Here is a 16,438-nt window from a genome sequence, read left to right on the forward strand (position 1 = left end):
AAAATATTCCCCACAGAGCTATAATTAGTGCTTAAAGTGCAACCAAAAGAAGTGCTGGCTGAAACCTGAAATATGAACCTGTGGAATGCTGGAATGAATTTCTCATTCTCCTAAACAAAATACAGCCAGCTACAGGGCAGCATGAATTGTAGTTCTGGTTTTGGCTATCTCTCCATATTATCATTACTATTGTTATTGTTGCTGATATTGTTACTAGGGTAAAACAAGCTGTATATTTTAAACACCTCTGACGAAACAAGGCTTGAGTTTTCCACAGTTCCTCTTGCACAGAGTCTCTAGCTAATGATAGATGAAACTGTCTGCATGCAAAGGCAAAGTAAACAGGCAAGTACACAACAAAGATATTTGTGCTAGGAGCAGATACAGGATGGAATTCACCTACAAACACCCACTGAGGGGGTTCAGCAGTTCCTTTTGTCTTTATGCCAGTCTGATGAAACACACTACATGGCCACTAGATCAGTGCAGCTGCTGTTCACTGCAAGCATCAGACTTGCATCTGCTTCTACGCCTGCGTACTGAGAACTTCAGTAATATTTTTTGTGCAGTTTGTATCCTATAACATTTGTTTAAGAACAAACTGCACTTAGGTTGCATGCAAAATCATCACCCTCATGGTTTTGTGCACTAAATTTCATGCAGAGAAAACTCTCAATGCCAAATTCCAGAGATCCTCCTACTTTTTCAAACTCACAAAGAAATACTTAAGATGCTGCAGTTGTTGATGTATATCAGTAAAGTGCATAAAGTGATATGTCTATATGAAGTAACGAGACACATGTTTCAGTAATGCACTCTTTGAAATGCATACACTTGGGTGTATGGAAAGAGAATCATTCACCAAAAGTGTTTTTCAGTATTGGCTTTCCAAATTACAATTTACCCCACAACAAGAATGGTGTGGACTTTTATGATCAAATTTATCAACTATTCCAGATGGGCACCCAATACCAGAGGCCACTTTTGACAAGTCCAAATGTGGTAATGCAATTCTGGGTTGTTACAACAGTTTCCAACAATATGTGTGAGATGGGATGAGGTAACCAAACAGTTTTGGTTTGCAGTACATTTTGTGACACTCTAAGGAAGCCAGATATTTTAAGGTACATTTCCCTACAAATCTCTTGTATTTTAGGACTTGGATATTCTGTTGAATGTAATGTAAGAAGATTTCTGGTATACTATTTTACTATTTCTTTTTCTGATCTATGCTTAAAGGAAGTTTAAAGGTTACCTTTGTTTATATGTTTCCAAAAGAAAACAATGTAAAAGTTCATCCAGGTATCTCTGAGTCTAAACTCTTATTTCATTTACTGGGAGGCAATATCCCTAACTCTACTTTGACTGAATACTGTGTGCAAATGGTAGAGCAAAGAATTATTACCAGCTTAATGACGTGTTAAGGTTGCCACTCAACCTACTTTTTCTGGGCAATCTCAGTCTGGAGAAAACTAAACTGTATCCAGTGTAAACCACATCTGCAACACCATTAAAGTATTCTGAGACAGGCATACCAGCCAAATGCAAAGGCTGATATACAGTCTAGAAATTATGCTTGTTAGTCATCCAGAAGGGTGGATAAGCTCCTGTTTAGGGTCATGGAAGATCATCATCTGGCAATGAGTTGGCTTAAAATTAAGTCTTCTCCTTGCATTGATAGGTAGGATGGCCATGAACACAGGCAACAAAGAGGGAACCTGTACTGTGGGTAAACAGAGAAGGCTACAACTTCCATGTCTCCATTCCGATATCCATGCTTGAAAAATGAATTCTAGGAAACAGCAAGTGTTTTGGAAAAAAATACAAGAATAATCTGTGGTTTAGAAATTCTGACTAACAGAAGGAAACAACATACAAATGCTAGTACTGAGACTATAAAACATTTTGAAAGACAGAGTAAGAGGCAGAAGCATTAATTTAACAGGTTAAAAACCAGCACATACATTAGAATTCCAAATAGATCTGTTGAGTTTTTCTGTGATAACTTATTTTATGCACAGAAATATATGAGAAGTAGTCTACCTGTTTTCTGCAAAACATACGACAAACCCTCCAAGAAACCAGTAATGAAATGAAGGAAAATGCAGGTTAATAGGGTTTGAAATGGAGGTCAAGTATTTTAAAGACGAGCCAGAGGAACAAAGTTACCAGGTGATTTTGACAAAGTAAAATGTGAATCTAGTAATAATGATCATACTCGCTCAAGAAAATAATTCACACTGGAAGATGTGGAAAGAAGCAGCACTCTGACGAGGAAGGGGGTGGACAGACTAGTTTTTAAGTGACTAACAAGTGTGGCTTGTTTATCACAACAAGAAGTCACAGAAAGGACAAAAATGGAAGGAGAGACGGTATTTGAACTGAAGCACAATTTTGGCCCAGGAACAAATGGGCAAAAGACTGCATGTGAGTAAACCTGGCTTATAAGAACACCTCTAATCAATAGACTAGTGACGGATGTGAAATGGTCTCACAATGTAAATAGAGGAGGGAAAGGATTTTAATAAATTCTAGAACAGATATTCCTGAATGTATTTGTAAGACATGGTGCCTGTGCTAGCACATAACTGTACTGGATGACCTGCACAGTCATTTCCTGTGTTATGTCCCTGTGTTTCAGTTTATTTTACCCAAGAGATCATTTGGACAAAATCTGTAACTACTTACATGTGGAGATTTCTAAAACCATAAGATGCACCATAAATATAGCAGAAGAGGCATTTTACATCAGAAAGAAACCCAAGAAATTTAGATGAGTAGCAAGCTATATGATTTTAATAATGAAGGTTGTTAGTGACTTGCACAGCCATGGACAAAACAGGCTTTGATCAAGATTTGCTCTTCCCAGAAGATGTACAGAAAACAGACAATAAATGCTGGATTAAGAAAACAGGGATATCGATGCAGTAATAATTACAGGAAATTTTGCTAATCTCATTTATGATGAAGGCCAGGACTTGACTTGAATAGGCTATTATAGGTTAGAACTAAGAACATTATTTCAAGGACTACAGTGCTATGTCCTGTGACAGCGGATGGAAGAATCAGAATGATAAAATGCCATGTGACTTTTCCAGCTCAGGTACACAGTTGGCAACACGTGTAGTTCAGAACCATCTAGAGTTTAACTAATTATGTTGAAGTAACTGTAACATCACATGTTCAGATATTACACCACAAATACAACAGGGATACACAGTCTATACATAAATCATATAACAGATAAACACCAGTATCTAACATTAGGTTACAATAGCACACTGGAAGTCATGTCTTCCGAGACCTTCCTCCCCAAGCACAGTATTAACTCTTTCAACTGATCTTCAACAAGGTAGTTTTTGGTCAACTCACTAAAAACATGAAGGAGGTCTTGTGCACGCAAAATGTATCTATATATGACCTGGGATATACATACCTACATGTGCTGGTTTGAGGCTAATGGGAATGTTTTAATGAGAGAAATTAGATCATTGGCTGCAAAAAGAAAATAACAGTGATGTCTGTATCACCCACTGGTTTTGCTGAGAGATATAAATAGTCATAACAATAACAAAGTCTCTCATTTCGGTCTGTGCCTGCCTGTCTGTGCCATGCCTTAACTCTTCTGCCTAAAACCTATGTAGCTCAAGCTACATCTTAGTCCTTATTGGCATCTCACCTCCACTTATCTGCAAAATTAATCACGTGAGCTTTCAACAAGGGCTTATTTGACTTTTTTCTGGAATAACAAGGGGTGAGAAGAAGGAGGGGCGTTGGTTGTGAACCCTCCTGGGCCATCTCACTGCTTGGGGGTGTTTTTTGAATTTCTCTATTACTTCTAACTTGTATATAATTGTAAGTATCTGTAAATACTGTGTACATATGCTTGGAAATATGTGCTGTGCTGTAAGCATAGCTTCATGTTAACTCCCAGCCATCTGAGTTAGCCTGGTGTGGTGGAGGAGCAGCAGCCCCAAAATTGAGGCTTCACTATGCCTTTACATGCCCAGACATGTTCTTCTGCCAGGACCCACGAGGCAGAAGACAAATTGTGTAACACACACACACACACACACAGAGCCCGTGTGCCCCTGAGGTCCGGGCAGGTAATCTCCTATTGGGAGGTCCAGGCATGTCTCTACTGCCTATTGGGGCAAGGTTTGGCTTACAGCCAACCTGATGGTCATTTTAGATGTCCAACAAGCCATGAATCTCCGCCCAGAGTCTATAAAGAGGGGTGCACAGCAGCACCACGTGGTCAGATGGTCCAGAGGTTCAAACCGTTCAGAAGCTTAGAGCATGCAGACTCAGCTCTGATCCACAGCAGCACCCTGCTGCCCTGACCCTGCTTGCATGGCCTAGACACAGGATCAGGCCTCACTCACTTGCAAGCATCATCGAGGCTCAGACCTCATGCATTGATCTCAAGGCGCAGTCAAGCTATCTGCAAGCCCTTTGAGAAGCAGCAGAGCACATTCATGCCTGCACTTCATACATATATGGGGAGCCGAGAGCCCCCTGCCTAAGCCTAGAGCTATCTTGATTTGTCTACGGAGCTCGTCTCCATGCAGCATGGCATAGACCCTGCTTGCCTGGCATAGATACTACTTGCCAGCTATCCTGTAAGTCTGGAAAGACCCAGAGCCCAGCAGACCCTCAGACTGTGTGCAAATGCAGCCTGCTAGCTGCCAGACCGTGTCAGAAGCTACACGGACAAACCCTTCTCCTGCACCTGGAATCCTGCCAGCTGACCATCCCTGGACACATGGCTTCCAGAAGCAGCAGCTTTGAGGCAGAGACCACACCAGGAGGGAAGGTTAGAGAAAACTCTATTTAACCCAGAGACTGGGATCCCTTATCATCCCTACAAGCTGGGACAGACTCCAACTGCAAAGACCCCAAGTACTGGGCACACACTGAGACAGATTCCCGGGAGGGTGATTAATGATTAATACTTATGAACAGCACATCTCAGTAAGCTTTGATTCCTTTGTAATATAAGTTATCTCTATCTGAAGAGCACACACAGTTTCAGCCCCTACTGGGCAAACACTAGAGTTGTTGAGCGGCATTAAGCCTAAGAAAATAGTTCTCTCTGTCTATAATTGTTAATAATTTGATATCGTCACTTAATAATCAATCCCTGTAAATATATCCCAAAGCTATTTTCATAAACTTGTAATATGAACCTGGATTTCATAGTGGTTGGGGGTGGTACAAGTTTGTAAATATTAATTTTAATAAATAATTTTATAAAAAATCAAAATTGCCTCAAATTAATTTCTCACCTCCCCCTAACAGAGGAGAAACAGAGAAAATCCCTCCACAACACCTGGTGATTCCAAGTGGGGGAGAAGGGAGGGAAATCCCAGACCTGCACACTACAGATGTGTTATTCAGTCTCCAATGGTAACTGTACAAGGTGAACAAACACAATACAGTTCAAAAAAAAAGGTCTTAGCCTCTGTGCATCACAATATTTCAATGTATTAAACAACAGTTATTTTAGAAGTTATTTTGAGAGTCTTCATGCAGTAACTTTCTCTAAGTTTTATAGTGCAATTCTTTGGAAGAGAAAATAGAAAGCTCCTCTTTGTTTAGACAACATATCCTACTCATGCTGCAGAGAAGCAACAATGGGATAAGCAAATTTGAAAGAAACATCTGTGGTGCAAGACAGGCAGTAAATCTTCACCTGGATACTTGCAAATTATGAATAACCCCTTCTACTTTTGAAGCATATGTATATAGTGATGTTAATAAATATGTTAGTAACAATACTAACAGTAATTATTTTTTAAGTCAAGTCCATTACTTTCTTTTCTGCTTTCCCTTTTCTGCTCTTCCCTTCTCTTTCCTTCCCTTACCTTTCCAAGGAGATCTGTTTAGTGACTGCAAGAGAGACTTCCACTCTCAGCAAATACTTTGAACATACACTCTGCAGCCAAAGTTGGTGAAGCGAGACAGATGAGAAGGGGCAGTGATGATGGGAGGGAAGGCACCAAGCCGAGTTCTCAAAAGAGGTTCAGTCACACAGCATCTGATCATTAATGTCCATCAAGCCTTTTGGCTTGCGTCCAGCCTGCCACACAGAACGGTGCCATGACAATAAGATGGCAGACCCTGTGCTGACATGGGCAGAAAGCCAAAAGTCTCCATGTAAACTTCTCTGCCTCTCTACCTGCATGGGTTCTATTAAAGATCACAGTATCACACAGTATCACAGTATCATCAGGGTTGGAAGAGACCTCACAGATCATCAAGTCCAACCCTTTACCACAGAGCTCAAGGCTAGACCATGGCACCAAGTGCCACGTCCAATCCTGCCTTGAGCAGCCCCAGGGACAGCGACTCCACCACCTCCCCAGGCAGCCCATTCCAGTGTCCAATGACTCTCTCATCTCCTCACCTCAAGCCTAAATCTCCCCTGGCGCAGCCTGAGGCTGTGTCCTCTCATTCTGGCGCTGGCCACCTGAGAGAAGAGAGCAACCTCCTCCTGGCCACAACCACAACCACCCCTCAGGTAGTTGTAGACAGCAATAAGGTCACCCCTGAGCCTCCTCTTCTCCAGGCTAAACAATCCCAGCTCCCTCAGCCTCTCCTCGTAGGGCTGTGCTCAAGGCCTCTCACCAGCCTCGTCGCCCTTCTCTGGACACGCTGAAGCATCTCAATGTCCCTCCTAAACTGGGGGGCCCAGAACTGAACGCAGGACTCAAGGTGTGGTCTAACCAGTGCAGAGTACAGGGGCAGAATGACCTCCCTGCTCCTGCTGACCACACCATTCCTGATGCAGGCCAGGATGCCACTGGCTCTCTTGGCCACCTGGGCACACTGCTGGCTCATGTTCAGGCGGGTATCAATCAGCACCCCCAGATCCCTCTCTGTCTGGCTGCTCTCCAGCCACTCCGACCCCAGCCTGTATCTCTGCATGGGGTTGTTGTGGCCAAAGTGCAGCACCCTGCACTTGGAGCTATTGAACCCCATCCCATTGGCCTCTGCCCATCTGCCCAGGTGGTCAAGGTCCCGCTGCAGAGCCCTTCTGCCCTCCAACCCAGTCACATCTGCCCCCAGCTTGGTGTCATCTGTAAACTTGCTGATGACTGACTCCATGTCCTCATCCAGATCATCTATGAAGATGTTAAAGAGGATGGGGCCGAGCACTGATCCCTGAGGGACACCACTAGTGACTGGCTGCCAGCTGGATGTGGCACCATTCACCACCACTCTCTGGGCTCAGCCCTCCAGCCAGTTCCTAACCCAGCACAGAGTGTTGCCATCCAAGCCATGGGCTGACAGCTTAGCCAGCAGTTTGCTGTGGGGGACAGTGTCAAAGGCCTTGCTGAAATCCAGATAGACCACATCCACAGCCTCCCCACACCCACCAAGCAGGTCACCTGATCATAGAAGGAGATCAGGTTGGAGAGGCAGGATCTGCCCTTCCTAAACCCATGCTGGCTAGACCTGAGCCCTTTGCCATTCCTCAGGTGCGATGATCTGCTTTGTGGCCAGTCTGGAATACCTTACGGATACTGCTGAACAAACAATGTAAAGCATGCAGTTGGTGAGATGTTTGAAGAGGTGAGATAACCAGCTCTTTGAAAACCTGCCATGTTACATATCAACAGACATCATATGTGTTCAGAAACTTGACTATTAGGTCTTTGCCAAACAGCAGTGAAAGAAGAAGTTGCAATATCTGAAATGCATTACTCTTCAAATGAAGCTGAGACTGATGCCAGAGTAATAGGCTTATTTCTATGAACAGAAATGAGCTAGCTTCAATGCTGCATCACAGAGTCACGAATCAGTGAGTCTGTTTCTCAAGTGTTTATAGCACTGTGCTTACACACTGTGAGACACAGTCATCTTAAAGTCTAATGGTAATTTGGTTTTACTTTTCTCAATCAAGGAAAGGCATTTGTGCTCTCTCTTGTCCCAGACTCCGTTGTTCTTGTTACACAATTTGGCCATGATCTTGTTTTGTGATGCTAAGTCCATTTTTGAACATAGGTTGAAATGTGACATGGCATACCTAATCTTTTCTTGAGTTTGCTACTTTTGGAAACATCTGATTTTTTTTTTTTTTTCAGGCAAGCTCTGCATGAATTTATATTCTACAGCTTCTAAAACACTGGCATTTTAAACACAAGCCTCTAAAATTTTCCACTCTTAAGACAAGACTATTTTCAAGAAAAGGACCTTGTCAACTGGGAACATAGTATAAAGAGAGCTCGTATGTTTGCACAGAAATGGCCTGATAGTAAAGTCTCCAAGGCTTCTCTTTGAACCGATGTACACAAATTTAATAGAATTAAACAAAATACTCTATAAAGATGACACAAAATCATGGTACTTGAGACAGGTTTAAAAACTGATTTCCTATTTCTTTACCTTGCTCAGAGGCAGACTTTTAAAAGTATATTTCATGTGTGGGTTAGTGTATAATTTCCTAAATGCAATTATTACTCAGTATTCTTTCTTTAAATAGATTTATCTATTTAAATTTATGACATGAGCAGTCTCTGTGGGACTCTAAGAAAAAAATGTACAGTCATTTATCTTTGTTATTTTCTGTAGAATTTGCAAGGAGTGATCACATTAGCTCAGAAGATTCAAAAGCAACAATAGTTCCGAAACACCCTGCATGAGCTGTTAATTGGAATAATATGTGCTAAACCAGGCATTTTTTAATTGATCTCAGTCTTTCAGCAAACTGACTAAGAATCTGTCACTTGTACTCGTGCACTTTTAAATTTATGAGTATAATTTAACAAAAGTAACAATTAGGTTTAATTATACTGTAATCAAAGTTATTATTTGGCCTCACTCTTGACTTTCCTAATTACCAAGCTGAGCAAACTTTATTTTTTTTCAAGATGCTTTAAAAAAAATTCTCAACCTATTAGCTGTTTATGTTTAAAATAATATTCAGTTGTGCCTATGCAAAATAAATGAGTACCAACCTTGAACCTTTGCATGGATCTGAAAGAATCACGTATTTTGCCGTATTTTCCCGAAAGAAAACTATTTCACTTTACACCACAGATGGCATACTAGATGTAATACTGTTGTTGTTCAACTGAGTATTTCTAAAAAAAAAAACCCAAAAGCTAAGATCTGTGTACAATATAAAAAGCATTTTTGTCTGCCCATTATTATTTGCACAATCTGCACACAGTGTCTGCTTGGGGAAATCTATGTTTGGTCGAGTATCTAGTTATTACCTCAGACGATGACCTGATTTTGAGACTATTTTGGCACTAATTCTTCCCTTTGCCTCATCATTCTAAAATGACACATCTTATAATAATTTATGGAACCACAGGAAAAAAACTACCTTTATATGAATATGGAAAGGCATAGTGTATTAAAAAGGACAAGAACAGGTTAATCTTGAAGTAAATTTCAATCTGGAAATGAAGACTATTAAGGAAGGTGCTAATTGAGACATTTACAATCTTTCAGTGTATATTATATTTTAAAGACTGAAAATTAGAGATAAAATTTAAACATTTTGTGTTTCCTATTAGCATGATCTTAGGGAAGTTTCAAAGAGAACTTTCATTTCCTTAGTCAAAATGAAAAAGCTTCTGTAATGAGAGACAAAATCTTGCCAAATACACAGCAGTATTTAGATCTGTTCAACTCTGAATGGGCAACTTTGGGCAAAACGAAAAGGTTGATAAAATAAAATAATTCTAAAAACAATAGTTTGACTTGCACCGAATATGACCTCGAAAACTTCACAAAAAAACATACCAAACTCTTTTTCTTCACTGTTATCAGAAAAGAGACAACCTCAGAATTTTAAAATGAAATACTATATTGCCACTATATACTGGCATTTACTAAAAATACAGAACAATGTGCTGGTAAAATGAAATTCGTCTGGGTTCTGTAGGGTATCTTCTCATATTACAGCTATAATAACAATGGAACAGTAATGCTTGTAGGCAGGATCCATGCTCTTGGCAAATTATTCCACATTCTTGATTTACACCAGACTTATCCTTACTTACAGATTTCAGTTTGGAAATAGCCGAGTTTTTCTAGTACCGAAATACAGGCTGAACTTTTCAGTGACTGTCTCACCTACATGAAATCTGATGCTTAAACTAACACACATACATGTTAAAACTTTGTTTAAGCTCCTCTGCATCTTGCAGTTCCATTAGGGCCCCCTTCACCACTTTATTGGTTTTGTCTGTGGTCACTGCCAAACAACAGCTGGGTGATGGGTTGCACTGATAGTCCATCTGAAAAGTGACGATGCATTGGAGGCAGTAATGGAGATGCATGTAGCTTTCGACATGCTTGTTACATTGTTCTAAGAGCACTTCAGTAACTATTTTAACAATGATTACTAAATACAGAAGAGTTCTCTGGGGTACAATCTATCAATGTCCCTAAATGTGTTTAACTGTTCAGTCTCCTGAAATTTCTTGCAGGGTAAAGTATATGCTTGAGTATTTTGTTACACTAGCCTTCATTATATAATGTGTAACGACTAAAGGGGTAAATTTGCAGCTTGGATGACTATGGAGAAGGGTGGCGGTGTCCCATGTCCACGTGGTTAGTAAAACATTGACAGAACTGAGTTTGAGAGATGTAGCATAGGAAGCATCCTGTTGTTAGTCTGATTATTACTTCAGTAATGGCTCTTCACAACTTACCTGATAGGTAGTTGTGATGGAAGGTCCAAATTGTACCTAAAATACATATCCAAAACATGTCCCTGTATGTCATAAACATGTACCTACATACCCACCTTGCCCCCACCACCTCCTTCTTCTTGGGCTGGAAGAAGCGGGAAGAGCAGACAAAAGCCTTGGTGCCTCTCAGTCTGCCACAGAGACACTATATTTGGTCTTGTTTTGCACTCTGCTTTGTTTTTGGCAAACACAGGTCACAGGTACTGAACACGTGTATCTCCCTCTTTTAGAAAAATAACCTAGGATTAGTTCTAGAGGTGGCTTTCTTCGTTGCTATCAGTCAAAGATATTCGCCAAAATGCTTAAAACTTGGCCAACTTGTTTGTTTGCTACTGCTGCTTTTGTTTGCTTGCTACCTGTCCTGCCTCTCCCACAAAAGGAAGAGGCTGACTCTGCCTGTCTCCAGAACCGAAGCAAGGTTCTCAAACTGCTTGCCCCACTCCTGGAGGCAGCTACTCTCTGACCTAGCAATGAGTTGTGAAATTGGGGACCCGCTCCTGGCCGATGGCCAACAAGGTCAGCCCCATGCACTGCATTCTCCAGACAGCTCCAAAGCCCACAAGCCTGGACCCTGTTTCGCCCAGTCCAATAACATCCTGAGAGCCAGAAAGGATTTGCCTCGTGTCTGTGGATGTTCTCAGACAACATGCTCCATCTGAACTACGCAAGCAGCAAACCCCCCACCCCACACCATCACCACGTGGAAAGGCCACCATGTGGTCTGGACTGTATTATCCTCCTTTATGCATCTGCACATAATTCTAGATTACCACTATTGAGACTCAGGACAGTGAGTAAATTAACTCTCTTTTCTAACGTCTGTGAAGGGTTATGCTTCTGCTTAACCTTTAAGTGGCAGTTTGTGCCATGAGATTCTCTTCAATAATTTAAATTTCTAAAACTTCTCTAAAGCTGCTTAAATCAACCTAATTGTATACATATGTTCTGCAAAGATCACAGTATCACAGTATTATCAGGGTTGGAAGAGACCTCACAGATCATCAAGTCCAACCCTTTACCACAGAGCTCAAGGCTAGACCATGGCACCAAGTGCCACATCCAACCTTGCCTTGAACAGCCCCAGGGACGGTGACTCCACCACCTCCCCGGGCAGCCCATTCCAGTGTCCAATGACTCTCTCAGTGAAGAACTTTCTCCTCACCAACCACATAGCAGAATCTCTGTGTGTTGACCGTAAATAAATTGGGGGAAATTTTCTTTATATATTTAATAAAGTAATAATTTTTACATTGGCCTCATTATAATTCACGTCTAACCTAGATTCAAACCCCTCTTTAACAGCAGTTGAGCATGTATTGCTATCAACATTTGGAGCACGAAGGATAGCAGTAAGAGTAAGAAATTTATGCAGAAATATCAAATAAATCAAAACAAGCCAGTTGTGATAAAATGTGAATTCAGACCTTCTAGGCTTGTGCTGCTACACAGTGATTATGGTGACACTGGGTATTGATTATATGATACATCTATTTAGAAATTACAGTCAAGTATACCCTAAATTACCTGAAACACTGCTCTGTGTATACAGGCAGCTGTTTTGATCATGTGCTCTTGTAAATCTGAACTTTAGCCCTTTACTCTCATTGTCCTGTTTGCTCTTTGTTATATATCCTAGATTAACATAGTCTCATTCTTTTACACAAGACACAAATCTTTTTTGATGAATGTTGGCTCTAGTTTGTTAAAATCAGTTTTGGAACACCTGTTTAAACCATTTACTGACCTCAGTAATAGCTGAACTTTCCTATCTTGCTGCACAGTGTTATCATGTTCCAGTTCCACAAATATGTTACAGTTCCACTTTGGTCCAAGAGTTTCAGTTTCTTTAAATAAATGTTTGGTATTAATTCCCCTTTTTGAGATCCTAGAGTCACCTATCACTGAACTAGCAGGTCTCTTGTTGCATCCAAAATAATGCTCAGACTTTCAAATGCAAAGCTTTAAATCCTTCCCGCCAGTCACATATGTGGAAGGAGGTATGAGTGCTGGGAAGACAAGGAATTCCCTGATCTATTTAACAGGCAGGAGGGTAAAAGGAAGAAGGAAAAACTGGGCTCTGGCAAAAAAGTTTCTCTAACTACTCATTTCCTTCTGTTTTATTTATTTGATAGTAACAATAACGAAAATTGAGAAGGTTTTAGATTTTTCATGTAGGAGCATTTGGGACTTTACGTGTTGCATTTTTGAAGATCTCTCGGGTTATATTACAGAGAAAATGTAACAGCACAAACTTGTAATGTATATGTAAGTTATAAATAGGGTGTAAGCTCTCTGAGACCAGACCATACACTAAAAGAAACCTGGGTGTACACATTTTTTTAGCTCCCACCTCCCTATTAAAATCATCAAACTTCCATTAAGCAATTAGGAAAATAAAGTAATGAAAGAGAGGAATAAAGAAGGAAAAACAGTCAAGGCTTTTTCCTTAAAATTTCATTGCAATTCAGATTTGATGACTTGGCACAGCTGTGTAAAGTTGACTTTTTCAGTGTCACTTTTTCTTGTGGAATTGCACCATTACCTCAGAGCAACTTTTTAAAAAGCACTGCAGATGATGTATTCCAATTGAAAATGACAGAGCTGGCATTTCAGGAAAAACTGCCTGTCAAGGCACCACAGAAAGAAAATGCATTTTTAGGTTTACTCAAAGCTTTTCTTCTCCAAAATACTTTCCTCTTCCCTGTGCTTTGCCAGGCAAAAATATTTTACACTTGCACACAAAAGCAGGCATAGTCTGATGCCAACCTACCATTCTGATGCCATTCTCAAAGGCCTGACGTGCTAGAGAAGCAGGTCCGTCCACAGTTTTACCATCATCGTCAGGCCCCCAGCTGGCACTGTAGATATGGATGTGCTGGGGATTAAGGCTTAGAGACTTCGCTTCTACCATGTCTGTTACATCTCCATCCAGCATCCGTACACCTACAGAATGAAAGATACAGTAAATAAGACTGACCATCTCAAAATGCTTCTTTTCCCCTCCCGTGGGAAAATTGTTGAGTAGAATATTGGGACTGAGAGCTCATGAGAATTTCTGTTATTACCAATAAAACCCACAAAACCTGTTTGTATGTATGCTTTTTCCGACGGAAAAAAGTCCCTTAATGATGATGAGGTGCAAAGAAGAAAGAATATACTGACCTTTCTTCAACTCTTAAACATTGCATACAAGTCATTTATCAACTACACAGCCTTCAACTTCCACCACAAAACTTTAAGCTAAAAAAAATCCTACAAGGCTTGAACTCTGGCACATTTGTGTGTTTCACTTGAAGATAACGTATGTTTTTCTTTCTCTTTTCATACTGTGGTGAAACTATGACACCTACTTTGAGTCACTTGCAGTCTCAAATTTCTGTTGACAGATGTAATAAAAGGATCTCTGCTGATGCATAAACATGGGGTTATTCCTTCATTGTACCAGGCTGCAAAGAATAAACTGGGGAGAAAGCCTGCGTGTACAGACTGGCTATCATACAAAGTAGGCAAGGTGAGTTACTAAAAAAATACTTTTTATGTAGCAGTATCCAATCTGAAACCACAACACTGTATAATGTGGAATTCTTGTGTTAAAAGAATCCATTCATGTGGGTGCATGGCCAAATAAATCTGACAGCCTTTCTAAACTGGATAGGTTAAAGATCATTGGAATGAATAAGGTAGGCTTAAATCTGGAAAGTGAGAAAATCATAGAAGTTGTTCTTTTGACTAACTTTAAGACTTTGACTAAAGTTAATTTTTATCAAGAAAATTGCCAGTTCTAACTTTAACCTAAACAAGAAAAGGGGTCTATGCTCAGTAAGCACACCATCTGATCAAAGGCATATGAAATAAAAACTTGCCTGCAACTTCGATAACACAAAGCATTGATTACTACCACAGCTAACTAGTTTGATACTCTTCCCCTTTGAAAGGCCACTTCTATTTACATGCCAAATTTACATATTTTTAATTACAGACACTTCATTTTGCTCATGAGATGAGACTAAAGTAATCTGAATGTTCACCAAGACCTTAACTTTTAATTAACAAAAGGCATAGGGGGTGCTTTGTTGGTACAGCATATTTTTTCCTTACTCTGACTCAAAAATGAAAAGTGATCATATTTCTAAGTTCACGCAAAAGCTGCCCATGTTTTGTGAGATAACGAACCTTTACAAACAGTGATCTCAGTATTAACTTTACTTTATATATTAAAAAAAAATCATTAGACCAGCTCTGGGATTCTCAAGTTTTATTTTTCTTCCTTAGCATAACCTCGGAGAATTAATGAAGGGTGGAAGCTATGTTCTCAATTTCTTTCAAGTACATTAAAATATATTTAGTTCTAAATAAAGATAACAAAAGGTAGACTACTTTTTAAAGAAGGAAAATAAAACATTCCTTTATGTCTCTGTTATGGCTCAGCAAGACAAAACGATATTGCATGCAACTGATGAATACTAGCTCCAAGTTCTGCCATTGGCACCTGAAGTAATTCACACCACATTTTTTTGCTAACGGTGAAGTGGTCAAATATAAAGCAGCACAGACAAGGCTGTGATTTAGGTGTTGCTGCTCTTACCAGCCAACAACTAACAGACATGATTCACCTTTGACTATGAAATGGCAGGTATCTCATTGATCATTTAAAAATAATTCCTTACTCTCTCTTCCATTCTTGCTTGCCTTTTTGTCGTTTTGCTTTGTTACTCCTTCCTTTTTTCCTCCCTAAATGTCTGAAGTATTTAATTCTATCAACTACAAAACCTGCAAACTGCATTTGGCATGCACAACAAAAGCTGTCCAGAAGGCAATTAACAGATTCTGTTTGCAGACTGTTTCACCTAAGACTTCAGAGCTCTGTAAACTTTCCCCAGTATTTGCAGTAATTGCCAAAATGTAAATAGCATTTTAGTAAGAACAAACTTTCAAATGAATCACAAGAAACACGCAAAACTGAGCTGAAAGCAAGTTTTCTTTTAAGACGTTTGTTTTCAATCAGCATATGACTTAAAGAAACAGCTGAACCAATTCTTTGTCAGCTGAAGACAATCTACATCTGTTCTGCCTTAACTCAGTGTGACCGTTCTCCTGTCAGGACTCAAGCTCAGCCAAGTAACTAAGCACCCAAACCTCCACAGTTACTTTGTAACTTTAACAATCAGTCTGCAACAACAACACACTAACCATCCTTTCCTACTCTAAAGTCCCTGCAGAGAATCACACTCAAAAAATAAGATCTGGACCGGTTTGTCTTTCAGTGAAAGCACCTGCAGGTTACCTAAGCATGAACTGCAGGCACAGTGCATTATTTTTTCTAATAAACACACCACAAGGTGTGAAACCGCACTTCCACTGAGTTTTTCTTATCTGCAGATCACATCTTCGTGAACACCACTGTGAAAGAAGGCTCAGACTCTATATGGATCTCACTTTTGACCTGTTCGTGGTCAGAGGTTCTTGAATGGAAATGAGACAAGAAGTACAAACACGTTTAGAAAAAAGGCAAGAGCCAGTCGTGAATATCCTAACGACTTCCCACCAAGAAGATCACTAATCATATTTGCTCAGCTGCCACTATTTGACAGAATGTGGATGGAATGGGCTTCTTTTCTCCTTTGCTTTGTCTTACTCCTTATGCGTCCAAAGATGTTTTTCAGTTTGAAGTAAAGAATACTTCAAGGAGCATACTCAACATCGCTGTTGGCAGGTGCTCTTCTATG

The 16,438-nt window shown here is 40.2% G+C and overlaps 1 protein-coding gene across 2 annotated transcripts in view; it reads right to left on the reverse strand.

Annotated features, from left to right (window-relative positions):
- The window catches only part of PCSK5 (proprotein convertase subtilisin/kexin type 5), a 325,127-nt gene that overhangs the window by 178,155 nt on the left and 130,534 nt on the right, over nucleotides 1-16,438 (reverse strand). For both annotated transcript variants that reach the window (XM_064176708.1, XM_064176709.1), the window contains exon 7: nucleotides 13,483-13,655. In XM_064176708.1, the coding sequence (XP_064032778.1) occupies nucleotides 13,483-13,655 (173 nt within the window). The remainder of the gene's footprint in view (nucleotides 1-13,482; nucleotides 13,656-16,438) is intronic.

This window comes from Pogoniulus pusillus, chromosome Z (assembly GCF_015220805.1).
Source record: "Pogoniulus pusillus isolate bPogPus1 chromosome Z, bPogPus1.pri, whole genome shotgun sequence".
Taxonomy (NCBI): Eukaryota; Metazoa; Chordata; class Aves; order Piciformes; family Lybiidae; genus Pogoniulus; species Pogoniulus pusillus.